This window comes from Rhyacophila brunnea, unplaced genomic scaffold (assembly GCF_057557595.1).
Source record: "Rhyacophila brunnea isolate RB1 unplaced genomic scaffold, BYU_Rbru_1.0 scaffold_2, whole genome shotgun sequence".
Taxonomy (NCBI): domain Eukaryota; kingdom Metazoa; phylum Arthropoda; class Insecta; order Trichoptera; family Rhyacophilidae; genus Rhyacophila; species Rhyacophila brunnea.
Genome location: NW_028232859.1, coordinates 5,135,552 through 5,150,962, shown reverse-complemented (window position 1 = coordinate 5,150,962; position 15,411 = coordinate 5,135,552). Strand labels below are relative to the sequence as shown.

Genomic DNA, 15,411 nt, shown 5'->3' with positions numbered 1-15,411 from the left:
GCAATTTGCATTTGCTATTTAACTTTTATTGGGTGCAATTGGTTGTGAAATTTTCTCATTTGTATACATAATATTGTTTTATGTAACCTGCAATCGATTTAGGACTCTTAATTATTGAATATTTGTATGTTATTGGCTGCATACTATTATTTATTTAATATTAAAAATTATGTTTAACAATGTCTTATCTTTGTTTTAGGGAGGCACTTCAAGCCTGGTTCGAAAGGGTGGGGCCCCGCACGAAGCGGGCCCCCGCCGACACCGTCCAACCCCTATTTAATGATCTGCACCTCTACCCTACTAAAACGCAAGGTAAATATTTCGCCACAATATTTCATAGTAGGTATTATGCTATTTCATTAGTGACCTTCGTACAAAAGTTTATCTTTAATAATAATAATAAAGAATTTAATTAGTGCCCAATGCCAGTAGTGCAGCGCCTAGACCTAGTAGAAATAAAACGATCATATAAACACCCCCAGGCTTTGAAAAAACCACATAAACGTTTTGTGACCTCACCGTGATCGAACACAGCGCCCCCATATATGAAGCCAGTATGACGCACTGGATTACGAGGGGACTTGTTTATGATTAGCGACAAAGCACCTGCGACTGGTCGTGCGATGCACGAGAGGCGTAAAAAGCAAGTGCCGTTTAGTCCTCATGTGCCATGCGCGCATCATATGGCTTCTTGCAGTGTGCTCCGCCACTTACATTGACGACATATCTAAATCCGTTTGCATGGTACTTAATTCTTTTGCCGTATGTAGTACAGGTACGATGTGTAATGTAATTATTTTTATTTTTTACTATCATTTTACCTGCCTTGTATTATTTCTGTCATCGGATATTAGTGATAGGTATCAATATGTATGGCGAAATTGTCGGTGTGTTTACAACTCGTATACAGGTAATTATTTAATCATTGATATTTCTTTCACAATGTAAACAATTTCCGTCGTATTAAATTTAAGGACTGAAATTATTTAAACCTTTCTTATCAATTATCATACATACTTTTATGCTATCTCAGGATTCTCAGGATATATACGTATTATTTTTTATCTTCATAATCGTATTGTACCATTATTTATCAGTCCAGATTGATAAAGATGTTTTTATCATTTTTTCATTTTTCATATAGTATTTCATAAGATCAGCTTACTTCTGCTTAATATGTACTGCTTTCTGCTAAAATCGGAACACGTTATTTTGCCTTATGATACTAGTATGGATTTATTTCCCAACAGAATAAAAAGTGATATAAGCATATTCGATTATGGATTTATTTGATAAATAAACGTATTCATTATATCGGACATCGGTTGTGTTGTATTCGATAGTTTAACTGTTCTGTGAAATAAGACAAAATGGAGACGATGTCAAAAAATTCGGAATCTTTTGGAACACACTTGGAGCTAAGTGTATTCAGTTTTGGTAATTTTTATTAACTTTTCTTGAGTCAGACTTAAGTATTTAAATAATATGAATATTGAATACAAATTGTGAGTGTCAGCAAGCAGCGCCAATTCAACATTTATTTATTTCTGTATTTAATGGATATTTAATAAGAATAAGGGTCTGTTCACATATGGCGATATTAGTGCGAGTAGTGATTACTAATGATTAGCATGAAGCCCGTGTAAACACTATTTAAAGTTTATTTTACTTGATAATCAATAAATTGTCAAATTGTGTTAGAAAGCCATTACATATAAATAAAATAAAATAAATTGTATTGTTCTCAATGTGCATAATTGGTATGTTTCCTTTGCTTTTAATCTTTCATTTTAAATAATCAATTATATGTATTTTTTTTTTAATTTTAATAAATAATCTTGGATACATTAAAAATGTGTGTTTTTGGAAGTTATATATTTAATAGTAGGTACCTAAGTATGTAATATTTTATGAACATTATTATTATTATAATGTAGTCTGATAAATTCTTTAGAAGTGTTATATATGCTTTTTAGATTTTTGAAAAATTCAGTGTTAAAAAATATTTATTTTACTAAACAATAAATATGTGTTTTAACTTGATTATTTAAAAACTTATGTCGAATCGAGCTTTTTGATGAAACACAATACCAAAGCTCGAATCAACACAACTGAAAATGATTTTCCACGAAGCTTATGAGGTAGTCGTTTTATCAGAAAGTACCTACCAGGTTTAAAAAGTTGTATATTTCTCACAACCTGAGTGAAAACAATCGTTCACAGAATACAAAAAAACACCCGACGGAATAGATATTTCTACATTTTTAACACCAAATGGCGGTTTATCGTACAATGTACTTGAAACCGCCACTGATTGTATCACTTAATTAAGAGCGTACTTCAGTGAAACGGCAAATAATTTTCAACAGTAGGTGCGTCGAAATTTCTCACTAGTCGCCAATCGGAGACCGACAGTCGAGGTGTCTGCACGTCGAATTGTTTTGTCATGGCGTTGGATGAAAATGTTCTTAAATCGTGTAAAGATGGCTAAAAAAACTTTACGTATGTACTTAAAAAAGATAACATGTCAATGAATATACTATTATTATTAGTAATATAACAATAAACTTAAGATTAAATGGACGCATGTTGAATTTTTATGACAAATTATATTTCGTTCGGCACGCGTCATTGCACAATCCGCGCATCGCCTAGCCACGATCATTTTAGACCATGCCTCAGCTGAAGTATAGCCTTAATGTAAATGCACTTGAGTGATTGTCTTATTATAAAAAAATCTACTAGGTAGGTACCTACTGAGTTTTATTGTCAAGGCATATCGGGTCTTTAGATAATAATCTTCCATTGTCTTTGGTCGGTAGATAATTTACAGAAAATTGAGTGAAACTGTGTTTATTTTAGATATCATGCAATTATTATCATATCAATTGCTATCGAAATGTCTTATTTAAATGACTGACGTATTACACGCCAGACCGCAATAATAAAATAACTCGAGTTATAATTTTTTTCATACACAGAATTTTATTTGATAATTAATTAAAATAAAACACAATATGTATTTAGTATGTACTAGTTCTACTTATATTAATATCAGTCAAGACCAGTCAACTGGTAAAGAATATACCTACAATAATACAGATATTTATACTAACAAATTTATTTGACATTTGACAAAATTATTTGTTGGATAATTTGTTGGATAAGTAATAATTAAATATAATCCTAATAAATTTTCTATTCTAAAACAAATCAATTACATTTACCTAGGTTGTCAAAAAACATTATTATAATCGCATTTGATGTCACTTTGAAGCGGAAGAAAGCGGTCCTGACTTATATTGAATGCATTATCACAACGCATTGATAGTTAGCACCATTAAAACTCAGACATTCAGAATATTAAAAAAAATGTATTACATAATTCGATTTGATCAATGATAAAGTCAAATCAACGAGATAGACAACGGTTAAATCTAGGACGCGCGTCCCCTCCAATCCACCTCTCATATCTAGTCATAATTAAATTTTATTATTAGCCCGCGCGATTGACAACGGTTGGATGTATGTCCCACTACCTGTTTTTTTCCATTCTGTGTCGCTTCTTATCTTGTCTGTCCACAATAATAAAGCGTAGTATGCATATACATCCGAAATTCAAAATACTGAATCCTTTTAAGGTATCTTGGTATAATTAAATCATCACAATAATGTATCTTTAAATAATTTAATATCGATGACAGTGCGTGGTGCGTGACGAATCCGGGTCTACTGCTAGAGCTAGACCAATGATGCACAACCTTTTTACTATTACGGTAAATTTATTCAGTTTCTAATTATTTTTCGCGTGCTGCACTGGGTACAATTTGTATAAATGTATGTACACGCACCTAACTATTATTGATAGGTCAATATAGTTCTAAGTGCTTCCCAAAGTCATGGGTCGTGGCCCCTTGGGAGGCCGTAGGGGTTCTGCGAGGGGCCACGAAATGTTTTAGTAGAACTACAAATATTTATTTATGAATATTTTTTACATTTAAATATGTCAGATAATAAAATAATATTAATTTCAGCGCAGGGGGGCGTGGTATGAAAAAGCTTATTAAACACTGCTCTGCGATATAGCGTATCTTGCCAATTATATATTTTGCTGCACAATATTCTAAAAAAGTTATAAACATTGGGTGACATCATTTTACCATGTTTGTTTGACTTTTTAAAACTTTGTTAGGACCTAGGCAAATAATTAATTATTAAGAAATTTTACGATGTTTTTGCACATTTCATCCATTTGGTGGCCATCAACAAATGGCTTTGCGGGTTGTTACCACTGCTTTAGACATTGAACACCCTTCCGGGCCTTCCCCTGTATTAAATAATACGTTTATTATGTGTTAATGATCTTTTACTTCGTTATAGAGTCTACGAATATGATGTCACTTGACTGAGACATCGCATCGCCTATAAATGGAGCGTTTCCTCTACATTACATGGCAGGTGTCTATCATATGACTAGGTTGAGAATCAGGTGGCTAATAAGACTAGGCATTTATAACATTTATTTATAGATAGTAATTGCAGCAATTTAATACAACGTAACCTTCAAGAGTAACTCCTTAACTGCGATTTTGCGTGACTCACGCTACTGTTACAGATTCGATTCGAGCGCCTGGGGGTAAAATTGTATTTACTAGAACACCCGTACAGTCAATTTTTGCAGCCGTTTATATCTATTTAGAAGTACATACCTTGGAAGCTTTAGGCATAAAGCCCATTGACGCAGCGAGTGGGGCGCTCGCGCAAAATTTCTACAAGTGGCGCGTAAATCGTCGAAAATACAACGTAATCAAATACGCCAGCGCACATTGGATTTGACGACGCCTTGTGCCCGCGTGCCGCATGAGTCACCGTTTTTTGCTTCTCAGCGATACGATTTAACGAAAATACAATGGAGTCCATTCATTGAACACAGCAAGCAAAATCACGCTCCTCGAAGCGTCGTCGATAAGACGGGCGAGAAGCCATTATTAAGAACAGTGTACGCTTTGTTAAGTTATTGCGTGTCCGATATTTAATTACAAGCCCGGAGAAATAATATAATATTTTTATTGCTTTGTTATGAGAGACGCTGTAATAATAATTATTTTGTGCTTCTTGGGCCCCTTATTACAATGGTGAAGGGTAATGCGCGGCAAGAGGCGTGTGATTATGGTTATGAATATACGCTTCTTACGCCGACTGCGCCCGTTCGTCCGTCTTGGTGGGCTTTATGCCTAAGGCTATACCTACCTCAGTTGAGGCATGGTTTAAAAGTTTAAATAGATCGTGGCTAGGCGATCGCGGATTGCGGGTGCAAATGACGCATGCCGACCGAAATATAATTTGTTTTATAAATCCAACATGCGTCCATTTAATGTTCTGTTTATTGTTCTATTAGTAACAATAATAATATATTCATTGACATGTCTTCTTTTTCAAGTAAATGGGTAACGTTTTTAGTCATCTTTACACGATTTAAGAATTAATACCACCGTCGCCATCACGAAACAAATTGACGTATTCACACCTCGACCTTCGCTCTCAGAATGCGAGCGAGTCCAAAATTTCGTCGCGCCTCTAGTTGAAAATTATTTGCCGCTTTACTGATGTATCGTCTTAATAGTATTGTGAACCAGTAGCGAGGGGTGGACGTAGGCTGTTAAGATCTGACATAAATAGTGCACACTAAACTTTTTTATTTATTTTCATTGAACTAAGAATATAATTTTGCTGTGTTGGTTAATTTTTAAAATTCAATTAAACCTTGCCTAAACCTAACCAAAATAGTGCACACTTTTTCAGTCATACTTATTTGTTTTCGCTGAATCAAGAATACATGATAATATGTATTAGATACCTATGTTGTTGGTTAGTTTTTTTAATTCATTAGAGTATTAGACCATGCCTATACCAAACCATAATCAATAAAAAATATTCTTCACTCGCGCGTTATTTTGTTCGCTAGATAAACGCATCGCATACATTGCTTGCCTCAAACGTTTTCAAAATGGCCGTTTTTCGTGATGAAAGTGCTAGCGCAACGATGGATTTCTATTCAACATCACAATATAATATAATAATAAATTGTACTACCTATACCTATAATTCACGTTAAATAAGCTGTACGTACTATAATTTTGAAGGATTCAATACGAAAAATGTTCCGTGCCGGTTTATTATAAAAATATGACATCATTGCTTCCCCTGATCAATCGAAAACTATTTGACGTAGGTACAAGTGTAGACACTTGACGCAGTGCTTTCTACAAATCTACACGTTAAAACATACGCGAAACCACTCAGTGTTAAAACCAGAATTAAAAAGTTGAAGTGAAGTGGAAGATGAATTGATCAGATGTGGACATAGAATATAATGTAAAGGTCGCTACTATTATTACCAACATCCGGCAACAGACTGCACACAAAGAAGAAGAAAAAACACAATGAAGTGACGCCACTCTACCAGAATGGTCTATATAAGTTTCTTTCTCTTTTAGCTCACGTTCCCCGAGCTATATGTTATTATTTATTGCTTTTTATTACCAATTTAACAATGAATACTTTATCAGACAACAATTATTATTTATAGTTTCAAGACACAATGAGCCGCGACCTTTCCACGGCGAGGTCATTTGTGATGTAAAAATGATCTACAGCCTCCGGTGACATGAGAATACGATAAGATTTATTCATTGTTCACATTTTAAACCACTTTATGAGGTCAAGAATCTCATTATTCCGTGGTTCCGTTCGTGACTGTCTTGAACCTGTCCAACGGCACATTTTTTTTTTTCAGAAAAATAATATTTAGTTACTTTGTCGGCTGTCATCGCCGTTATCGTCATCTACTGCTTGATGGAGACGTTATTTTACCTACTTCATTCGTTGATATCGACCCTGTGGCCGTTTATACTGCTTCTCGCAGTGACGTCCCGTGGGGGTAGGCAGATTGAGCGTCGCTTGGGGGCCGCAGTTACTCGAAGGGCGGCAAATAGAGGAAAATCATTTGGAATATATAGATATAGCTACCTAAACTTATTATGTAATAACGAAAATATATTTACATTAAAAAATTTAACTCACTGGTTTTTTCGGGTTCGCGATATCTAGTTTACTTTCGTTGCCCTTCGACGTCCCTGGTGACCAGAAACGACACGTGCAGTTTGCGAATAATTAGTTTGATATTTTGTTAGTAATGTAACCATAAAACACATTTCTTAGATATTGGACTCATGAAAGGATGATAAAAATAATGTATAAAAAAATGATGCGGTGTTTTATCTAGGGACGTCACTGGCTTCTCGCACCATGTTCAAACATCAGGAGCCCGATTTCCTAACTATCGTCTCGTGTGGCACCAGACGACATGACGTCACAATCACGTCATGTCGTCTGGTGCCACACGAGACGATAGTTAGGAAATCGGGCTGCAGGGCCATTTCATCGGTTTCACATAGTTCTGATCAACTGATCAGTTTGCAGTGTCCGATTGAAGTGGTCTAAACCGGTCGTATAATTAAATAATTTGGAATACATACTAACAAACCGCCCTTTTCAGCTCCGGTGAGATAATGCATGGAATTGTGGGAGAGAGAGGTGGAATGCTTTTGGCGAGTGGTGGTTTGATCAAGATGCACTGAGTATGGTAAACTGTTTTATTGACACAGTGGAAAGTATTAGGATGGCGTACGATATTGTGCTTGCACAACGTGTATGCGGGAAGATTTGACAGAGAGGTCGAAACTTATTTGATTATTATTTTTCTCTATACAGTGCGTCTACTTTTCCTTTGATACCTTTTTGTTCAAATAATATTTCAAATGGGGGGGGGGGGGGGAATGAACTTCAAATGTATCTGGGGTACCTAAGCCTCAACCAAATGCTTGTTGAATCGGTTTTACGATCGCGCACGGTTTATAAGGCGTCTAGATAGGTGCCGTTACAAAAAGACACTCTCAGTATGTGTACTACAATCTACATAATAGTGTGTTATATTTTAATTAGAGAATGTGAGAGGCAAAGTTTAATGAAGAAACCACAAGTCTAAAGAAAAGTGAGAAAAACGTGGAAAGTATGTCACGAAAGCGTGCAAAGATTGCTGTGAAAGCTTTGCAAAATAGGCCAAAGCTCGATTTGAACTGTAGTCATATTATTATATTACGTGAAGAAGATTTAAACGTTTAAATGTCAATGGGTCCTTGTATACGTTGAAAGTCCTTCAGTTGAGTATTCCTTTTTTATATATATTAAGTAAATACTTCATAAAAATCCATAAACACATTTAAAACTAGTGTTTTAGCGGCATATACAATGGCTTATTGATCGAGAATGATACTTACATAGATAATAAACTATCACATCGGCAAAGATTTTTTAAACTTAGAATTCAATGACCCTTTAGCCTCGCCTCCCATATAAGCACCAGTATTACCGTGATGAATCTTTTTAATGGTTAATAAAATTTACACACACATAGTGATCGTTCGATTGCGGCCCTATATGGCCAGCCAAGTCGGGCGTCAAAAGCTGCGGTGGCCGTGAATTCAACAAAATAATTCTGCCGCAGGTTAAATATTGTTGAACTTTTCATGGCCCTTCTCGGCAAATGTTTTTAATTGGCTTGATGTTGCGGCCGCGGCATGTGAGATTAATGTTTAAGGGCAGTGCATACGAAAGTAATGTTTTACTCAGAGCGACCTTTTATGTCGAGCTTTTAACGTGGCATAATTTTATTCTCTGCACGCTGCCATCAATTTGACATCTTCGCAAACGGTTATAGGAAATTGTTTAGGCCAAGATGCATAGCATGTCACGGATCACTAAACACTGATTGGCAATTTGTCGGGCGGTTAATTAGGGTTAAGAGTAAACATGCGTATACCGATGTGCGCGCTCGATAACCTGGAAATCGACTATAACTCATATTTTAACCAGAAATAAAATAAATAGTTTTTAGTTGTTGTTTCCGATAAAGGAAAAATGTTTCAAGTATTGATTATATACGCAAATACGAAAAACTAGTAGTATTAAATATGTCTTATTACATTATCAATATTAACATATTATACTTTCGCAAATATAAGTGTGTGTCAATACAAAATATACGAATGAAAAACTTTACGTATGTAAACTATGATAAAGCAACCATTAAAAAATATTTTAAAGTTTATAATTAACTATTATAATTTATTCAAATTATATTGCGCAGTTTTCATCCGGTGATACATGTCAGCCATAGCCGTTAACAATTTATTATTATAGTCACCTGTTCCCTTATTCTCAGTCACAAAATGTTTTACCCTCTATCTAATTTTCGCCACATTTTTAACTCGTTCCCTAAAAGAACTAATTCTTTCAAAATTATCAACTACAGGAATATTTTATTCTCAGAAAATCATATATTTTATGAGTTTTGTTATCCCCACCCCTTTATGTATTCTATTATAGTCATATAGGGTCAACTCTTTGTGTAATATTATTTATTTTGTTTTACAACACCTGTTCAACATAACAAATCGACATAATCAAGACACCTAGGTCAAACGGTTAACACGCCAAAAGGTTTGACGTTTGAGTTAAATAAATATTACGGTACCGCGACCTTCGCGTAGACGCCTCCGCCATGCCCGTCTACGCCGTCGTAACCTTTTCCGGCGGCGCCGTCGCTTTTTCATCTCGGACGCAAACCGGAAATAACGACAAAAGATTTCGCGCCATTTCAGTTGGCGCGCGTGGGCCGCAAGTTAACCTACGCGTTGTTTATTTTTTTATATACGCGTGACAATATGGAAATAATAATTGATGCGCTCGGCCGCGAGGCGTACTATAGACTGTTTACTATCATTAATTTATTTCATTACTACGTCGACTATCGTATTACTATTGTTTTGTTTACGTTCGCTAAAATTAAATGTGTTTTCCTTAGTATTTTCTTACGTTATCCTACTATAAAATCAATCGCAATTTTATTAACATACACATACATATTTTGATGTCATCATATTTATTAATAATGTCTTTTTGTTTCATTATTACCTATATTTATTTTAAGTAGGCTGTTATCCAATGGTGAAGGTTGGAGGTGAGCTGCGACATAAATAGTGATTTATAAAAAGAATTTCAAGTTATACACATTTATATTTTTATAAAAATCGATGTTTTTTAAAATAAATATTAAAAATATTAAAACGATGAATTAGTCAAAAATCTACACGGTAAAAAATTGAAAACTTAATAAACTAAATTTTAACAATAAATATGACCATAAAATATAATGTAATAATAACGTAACCGTTGACATAAATATGTAGCACATTCATATTTTTTTTTACAATTGTAAGTTTATCTTTGACTTGAAAAAAAACTTTTTAAGTTTTCATATACATATTTATTAATTAATACAGTTGAAATTGTAAATTATCAACAAAAAAAATGTGTTAAATTGCAAGCTTCGTATTTTTCCGTTAGGTGCCTCTGCCGGTATAACGATCCCCCTTAAACTTTGTCAGTCATGCGTATTTGTTTTCATTTAAATAAAACTACAGTTTACAGATGGTGTTGGTTAGTTTTTAAGGTTCAATTAAACCCTGCGATACCAAGCCATAATAGATAATAGTCAAAAAATACTCATCTATCTATAAAATATCTAAAATTATGCAATTAAATCATACATAACATTGGATATTTTATAGATAGAATAATATTTTTTATCTATTATAGTTTGGTTTAGCCAGGGATTAATGAATTTTAAAAAAATGAACCAACAATAATATGTGTAACATCTAAATCCAACGAAAACAAATGAGTATAAATGAAAAAGTGTGCACAATTTCCCAATCGCCCAAAATATACCCAAACTATTATTTAATTTAGTTTATAATTTATAATTTAATATTAATTTGTTTTATTAGTGTAAAGAATGAAACGTACAAGCCATAAATTTAGTTGTATTATGATTTGTTTTGAAATTATTTCTGTCCATTATCGATTAATGATGACAGCATTGTTTCGTTTAACGTGTTATATTATTATTAATTTTACTATCATCTGAGGAAACCAAACATCATTAATTATTAGCGCAGATTCATCGTCACGTCATCATTAATAAAGTTACAAATATTATTTTATTAAACATTAAGATTGTCAAGCCGTTTTTAATAAATAAACAATATTATTGGTTGACAAAGAATATAAATATTTCCGTATTGGTCGGTGCTGTATGTCATTTAAATATTCCGAATGATTTTATTTACTAGAAATGTTTACCCATTTCCACATTACATAGATAAAGTATATTACAGACGACATTCAAAGGTAAACATAATAATAATATATTATGTACCTACTTATTTATATTTTCTACACAATTAAACTACTCTGAATCATTCCAAAAGATCCAGAAACGGATATTTTTTATACATCGTCAGGACATTTAATCATTTTAAACCTATAACAGTTCCAAAAAACTCACGAATTGTTGGAGAGTATAAATTATTTTATCAAGATATGGTAGCCAGTGTTACGGAGTTTCTTGATTTACGTGAAAGATTGGAAAATGTACCCGGTTGGACGTGTCTTCTCGTAAATAATATTATGGTTGCTTTTCTTTTGCGCCTTATGTACTATAATTTTGTCAACAATATCATAATTTTTCTAATAGAAAAAGTAATATTATGAAAATCAGCGACGTCCCTAGGCAAAGTGTTGCCCTTGGCAGAGTTAGGCCTTTCGCTCATGGAGAAACTAAAATCCGACGAACTGGTTGCTGATGGAACTCATAAACTGGTGATTCGCACACGACGCTACTGAAATAATAATATCATAACCTCAAACTCTCAAGAACCCAATTGTCTTTCCTACTTCATTCCAAACTTTTTCCGTAATATCTTTACGGGAATATTCTGGCAGCCTGTGATTACATCACATTAATACCGGGGTATTTCTCAACTTCTGCCACAAATTTTTAATTAAAAATTGGTTCGCCCATCTTTTTACTATTGACGTCTTAACTTGTTATTGCTTGTCCATTTCAGTTCAGTCTTACCAATTTTGGTGAAAAAATGTGATTTTTCATCGAATCTACTGATACTGGTACCACTGTTTTATAGGTGACTGGAAACTGAGAGACTGGGAGACTAGCATGTCGTGTCTCTTCGGTTACGGTCGCGGACGTTTTGAAACTGAGAGATTCCAGTCTTGCCGTCAGCAAGCCGCCATTGAAAATTGAAATACATTAACTAGATACTAGAGTTTCAGTCTAGTCTTTTTTGAGTATTCACGTGAGCGGATGGCCTTACAGCATGTCGCGTCTCTTCTGTTACGGTCGCGGACGTTTTGAAACGGAGAGATTCCAGTCTTGCCGTCAGCAAGCCGCCATTGAAAATTGAAATACATTAACTAGATACTAGAGTTTCAGTCTAGTCTTTTTTGAGTATTCACGTGCGCGGATGGCCTTACTGACGGTGTTGGTAAATTTAATAGTAACCAGTGTTACCACTGTTTTATGGGTGAAAAGCAATTATTGAGTTAAAAACATTTTTGAAATAAATACATGACAACTTGAGATTCACAGTTAATTATTATCGTTTTAAAAATACTGTCATGAAATCGTTAGGGTAACGGTTATAATTTGAAGCAGGCAAACTCTTGTACCAGAAATTTGCGAGACCTAGCTACATTTAATTATTGATTGTTTGCAATTTTGGATATCTTATTTATTTTTGTGTCTTTCTTTGTTGCAGTTTTCGAAATGCTGGTGTGCGCGAAGCAGTGTGCCCGAAGGTGCGGTGTTTCCTTATCCTTCGGGGAGTTCTGCGTGTTCGCCGCCGAACTTCGGAGACGCCCCGACGGAAGACGAACGTGAGTCTGCCGCTTTGTCTGCTCCAATAATATTCTAATTTTGACTCATTTTATGAGATTACTTCAGGGTTGTCAACCAAATATCCAGAAACTAGTCTAATAAAGAAAAATCTAATTTAATATCTAGTATTATAGTTGTATGCATTCACACGGCTACATAGCCTTATAGTCGAGTGCTTAAGGCGCTAACCTTTCATTCGGGGGCCCCGGGTTCGATTCCCGGCTAAATCACGATATATTTATTTGTGACTTTCTCAATGATTGGGTATTTGCGATTGTTTCACTATGTTAATACACTACTTTTTCACTATAGATATAGAATATAATATAAGTATGTATTCAAAAATAGGACAATATTAATTAAAATTAAACGAATTATAGGTATACCTACATCTGTACTCGTTTCGTCCGTTTAGCAGGACATTCTCAACTGCTACGAAAAATATAATTTTAAAGCTCTTTACAGTAATAATATTATTTATCGACGCCATGAAATGAGTGAGTACTAATTAAATACAGTATTCTAAAAAACAATTTCATTTACTTTCTTCTTCTTCCTAGAGTTTAAACCGTATGTGGGTATTCGCCTTCTCCAGCATCTGCCTCCATCCAGGTCTGTCCAAAGCTGCTTCTGTTCAGTTTTGAACGCCCAATGTTCTTAAATCCAACCCAACACTATTACCATGTCGTTTGTTTTAATTCGTTACTTACATATACATGGCTTCACACAATACTCAGTAGGTACGAGACTTTATAAAATGAATGCATTCATCGATTTTTTAAATACTGTGTTATTTCAAATAATAAACCGACCGTTCCAGTAAGAATTGACAAAGTGGTTTCATTTAATGTGGTACAGTGTGTATGTACATTACAAAAATATTCCAACCAATTGTCACAACACTCACAACACAACCAGCATTTATTTAGAGTTTCATAAAATACCTAATTAGAACTATTTTTTAAATAAATTTTTGGTTATTAATTATTGTCGAAAATGCATTTCTTTCTTTCTAGATCGTCGTCAAAATCTGATAGCGTAAATTCAGAACCTCCTCCCCAGATAAAACCAGTCGTCGCGACGCCTGGTGAACTTTGCCGTGAACTTAAAAACTGTACAGAAAATGGTGAGTAGTAATGATTATGTTCGTTAATGTGTTACATTCTTGAATCTCATGTACTTATTCAGTATTTAATAAAAAAAATAAAACATGCATTTATTAGTTAGTCAGCATCTAATTGCACCAATTGCGAACAATTTATACAGCGAAAAATTATACGTTTTTGCCTTTTTTTAAACCGCAGGAAATCACTAAATTTATTCTGAATAATAAATAATGAAACTAATAAAACAATTGATTTATAAGTATATTATTATTTTACCGAAGTATTCTAAGGCCGATTGTTAACACGCGTTAGTCGTTTACACTGTTTACAGTCCAGTGTTTCCCAAACGCTGGTCCGCAGAAATTTTCTGCCTGTCTAATAATAGTTGTCGCCCATTTTAAAAAGATGAAGAATATCCATCTCTAAGATTTTCACACCATTGAATTATTATCCGCATTTTCAACTATGTACTTGTTCATGTGAGAAGATTTGTTCGGCCGTATCTGTAATAAAAAGAAAACAGAGCAACTGAATGGATATCGTTAATGCAGTGATTCGTCTCTCCGAAACTAGCAAAAACGTTTTTAAAGAAGATTTCGCATTACTTTTTGAAAATTAAATATTGATTTCTAGAAATTGTAAAAGATATTAACAATTTAATTATTGATCGGTTTGTGATTATTATAGACTACAAATAAAATAGTGGTTTTCATTTCTGAGTTAGCGGTCCGCGAAATATTTCTCCTATTTTCACCGTTCCGCATTTATAAAAAGGTTGGGAAACACTGGTTTACACTACAGTTTTTGCTCATAACTTCGGTAACTATTTTTTTGATAGTTTGTTTATTACCTACCGGTATCTCGAATCAATTATCAATTGTATTGCCGGTGTGTCACAGTTTCCGTATTTAGAATATTCTAGATCAGTGACCAGGGCCGCACCGTGAGTCTTTGGTGCCCGGGTGAATGAAATTTTACGCAAATTAGTTTGCAATTTCGGATAGGAGGGAGTTTCTTGTTAATTTTTAAATTAATTTCAATGACCACTTTACCATAATAGGCATAATACATAATCATGCCCACTGAAAGCAGGACCAGCAGTAACGATAGGGCGTCTTGAACTGCTGGCGGCCTTAAAATTGATATACTTAAATAATAATAATATATAATATCGAAAACATCATAGTAGTGCTTGGAGAGTAATAACAATAACCTTTATCAAATACATATAATGCGAATTTATTTAATATCTAATTTCCATCTAAAAGATGACATGCAGTATTTGTGAGCTATCTTCCTTATTACATTACTATCGTCACCTCAATACTCCAACTAGATAACTCTGATTTTGTCATTGTTGGGAAAATGAAATTTAAACTTTACTTGATTAATATAAATGTAGGCTATACCTACCTAATTATTATTTAAAATAAAAAGGAAAATTGT

The 15,411-nt window shown here is 34.0% G+C and overlaps 1 protein-coding gene across 3 annotated transcripts in view; it reads left to right on the top strand.

Moving 5' to 3' along the window:
- raw (NDT-like domain-containing protein raw) overlaps positions 1-15,411 on the top strand; it is a 202,239-nt gene that overhangs the window by 160,328 nt on the left and 26,500 nt on the right. For all 3 annotated transcript variants that reach the window (XM_085947051.1, XM_085947049.1, XM_085947050.1), the window contains 3 exons: positions 200-312; positions 12,741-12,858; positions 13,876-13,985. In XM_085947051.1, the coding sequence (XP_085803177.1) occupies positions 200-312; positions 12,741-12,858; positions 13,876-13,985 (341 nt within the window). The remainder of the gene's footprint in view (positions 1-199; positions 313-12,740; positions 12,859-13,875; positions 13,986-15,411) is intronic.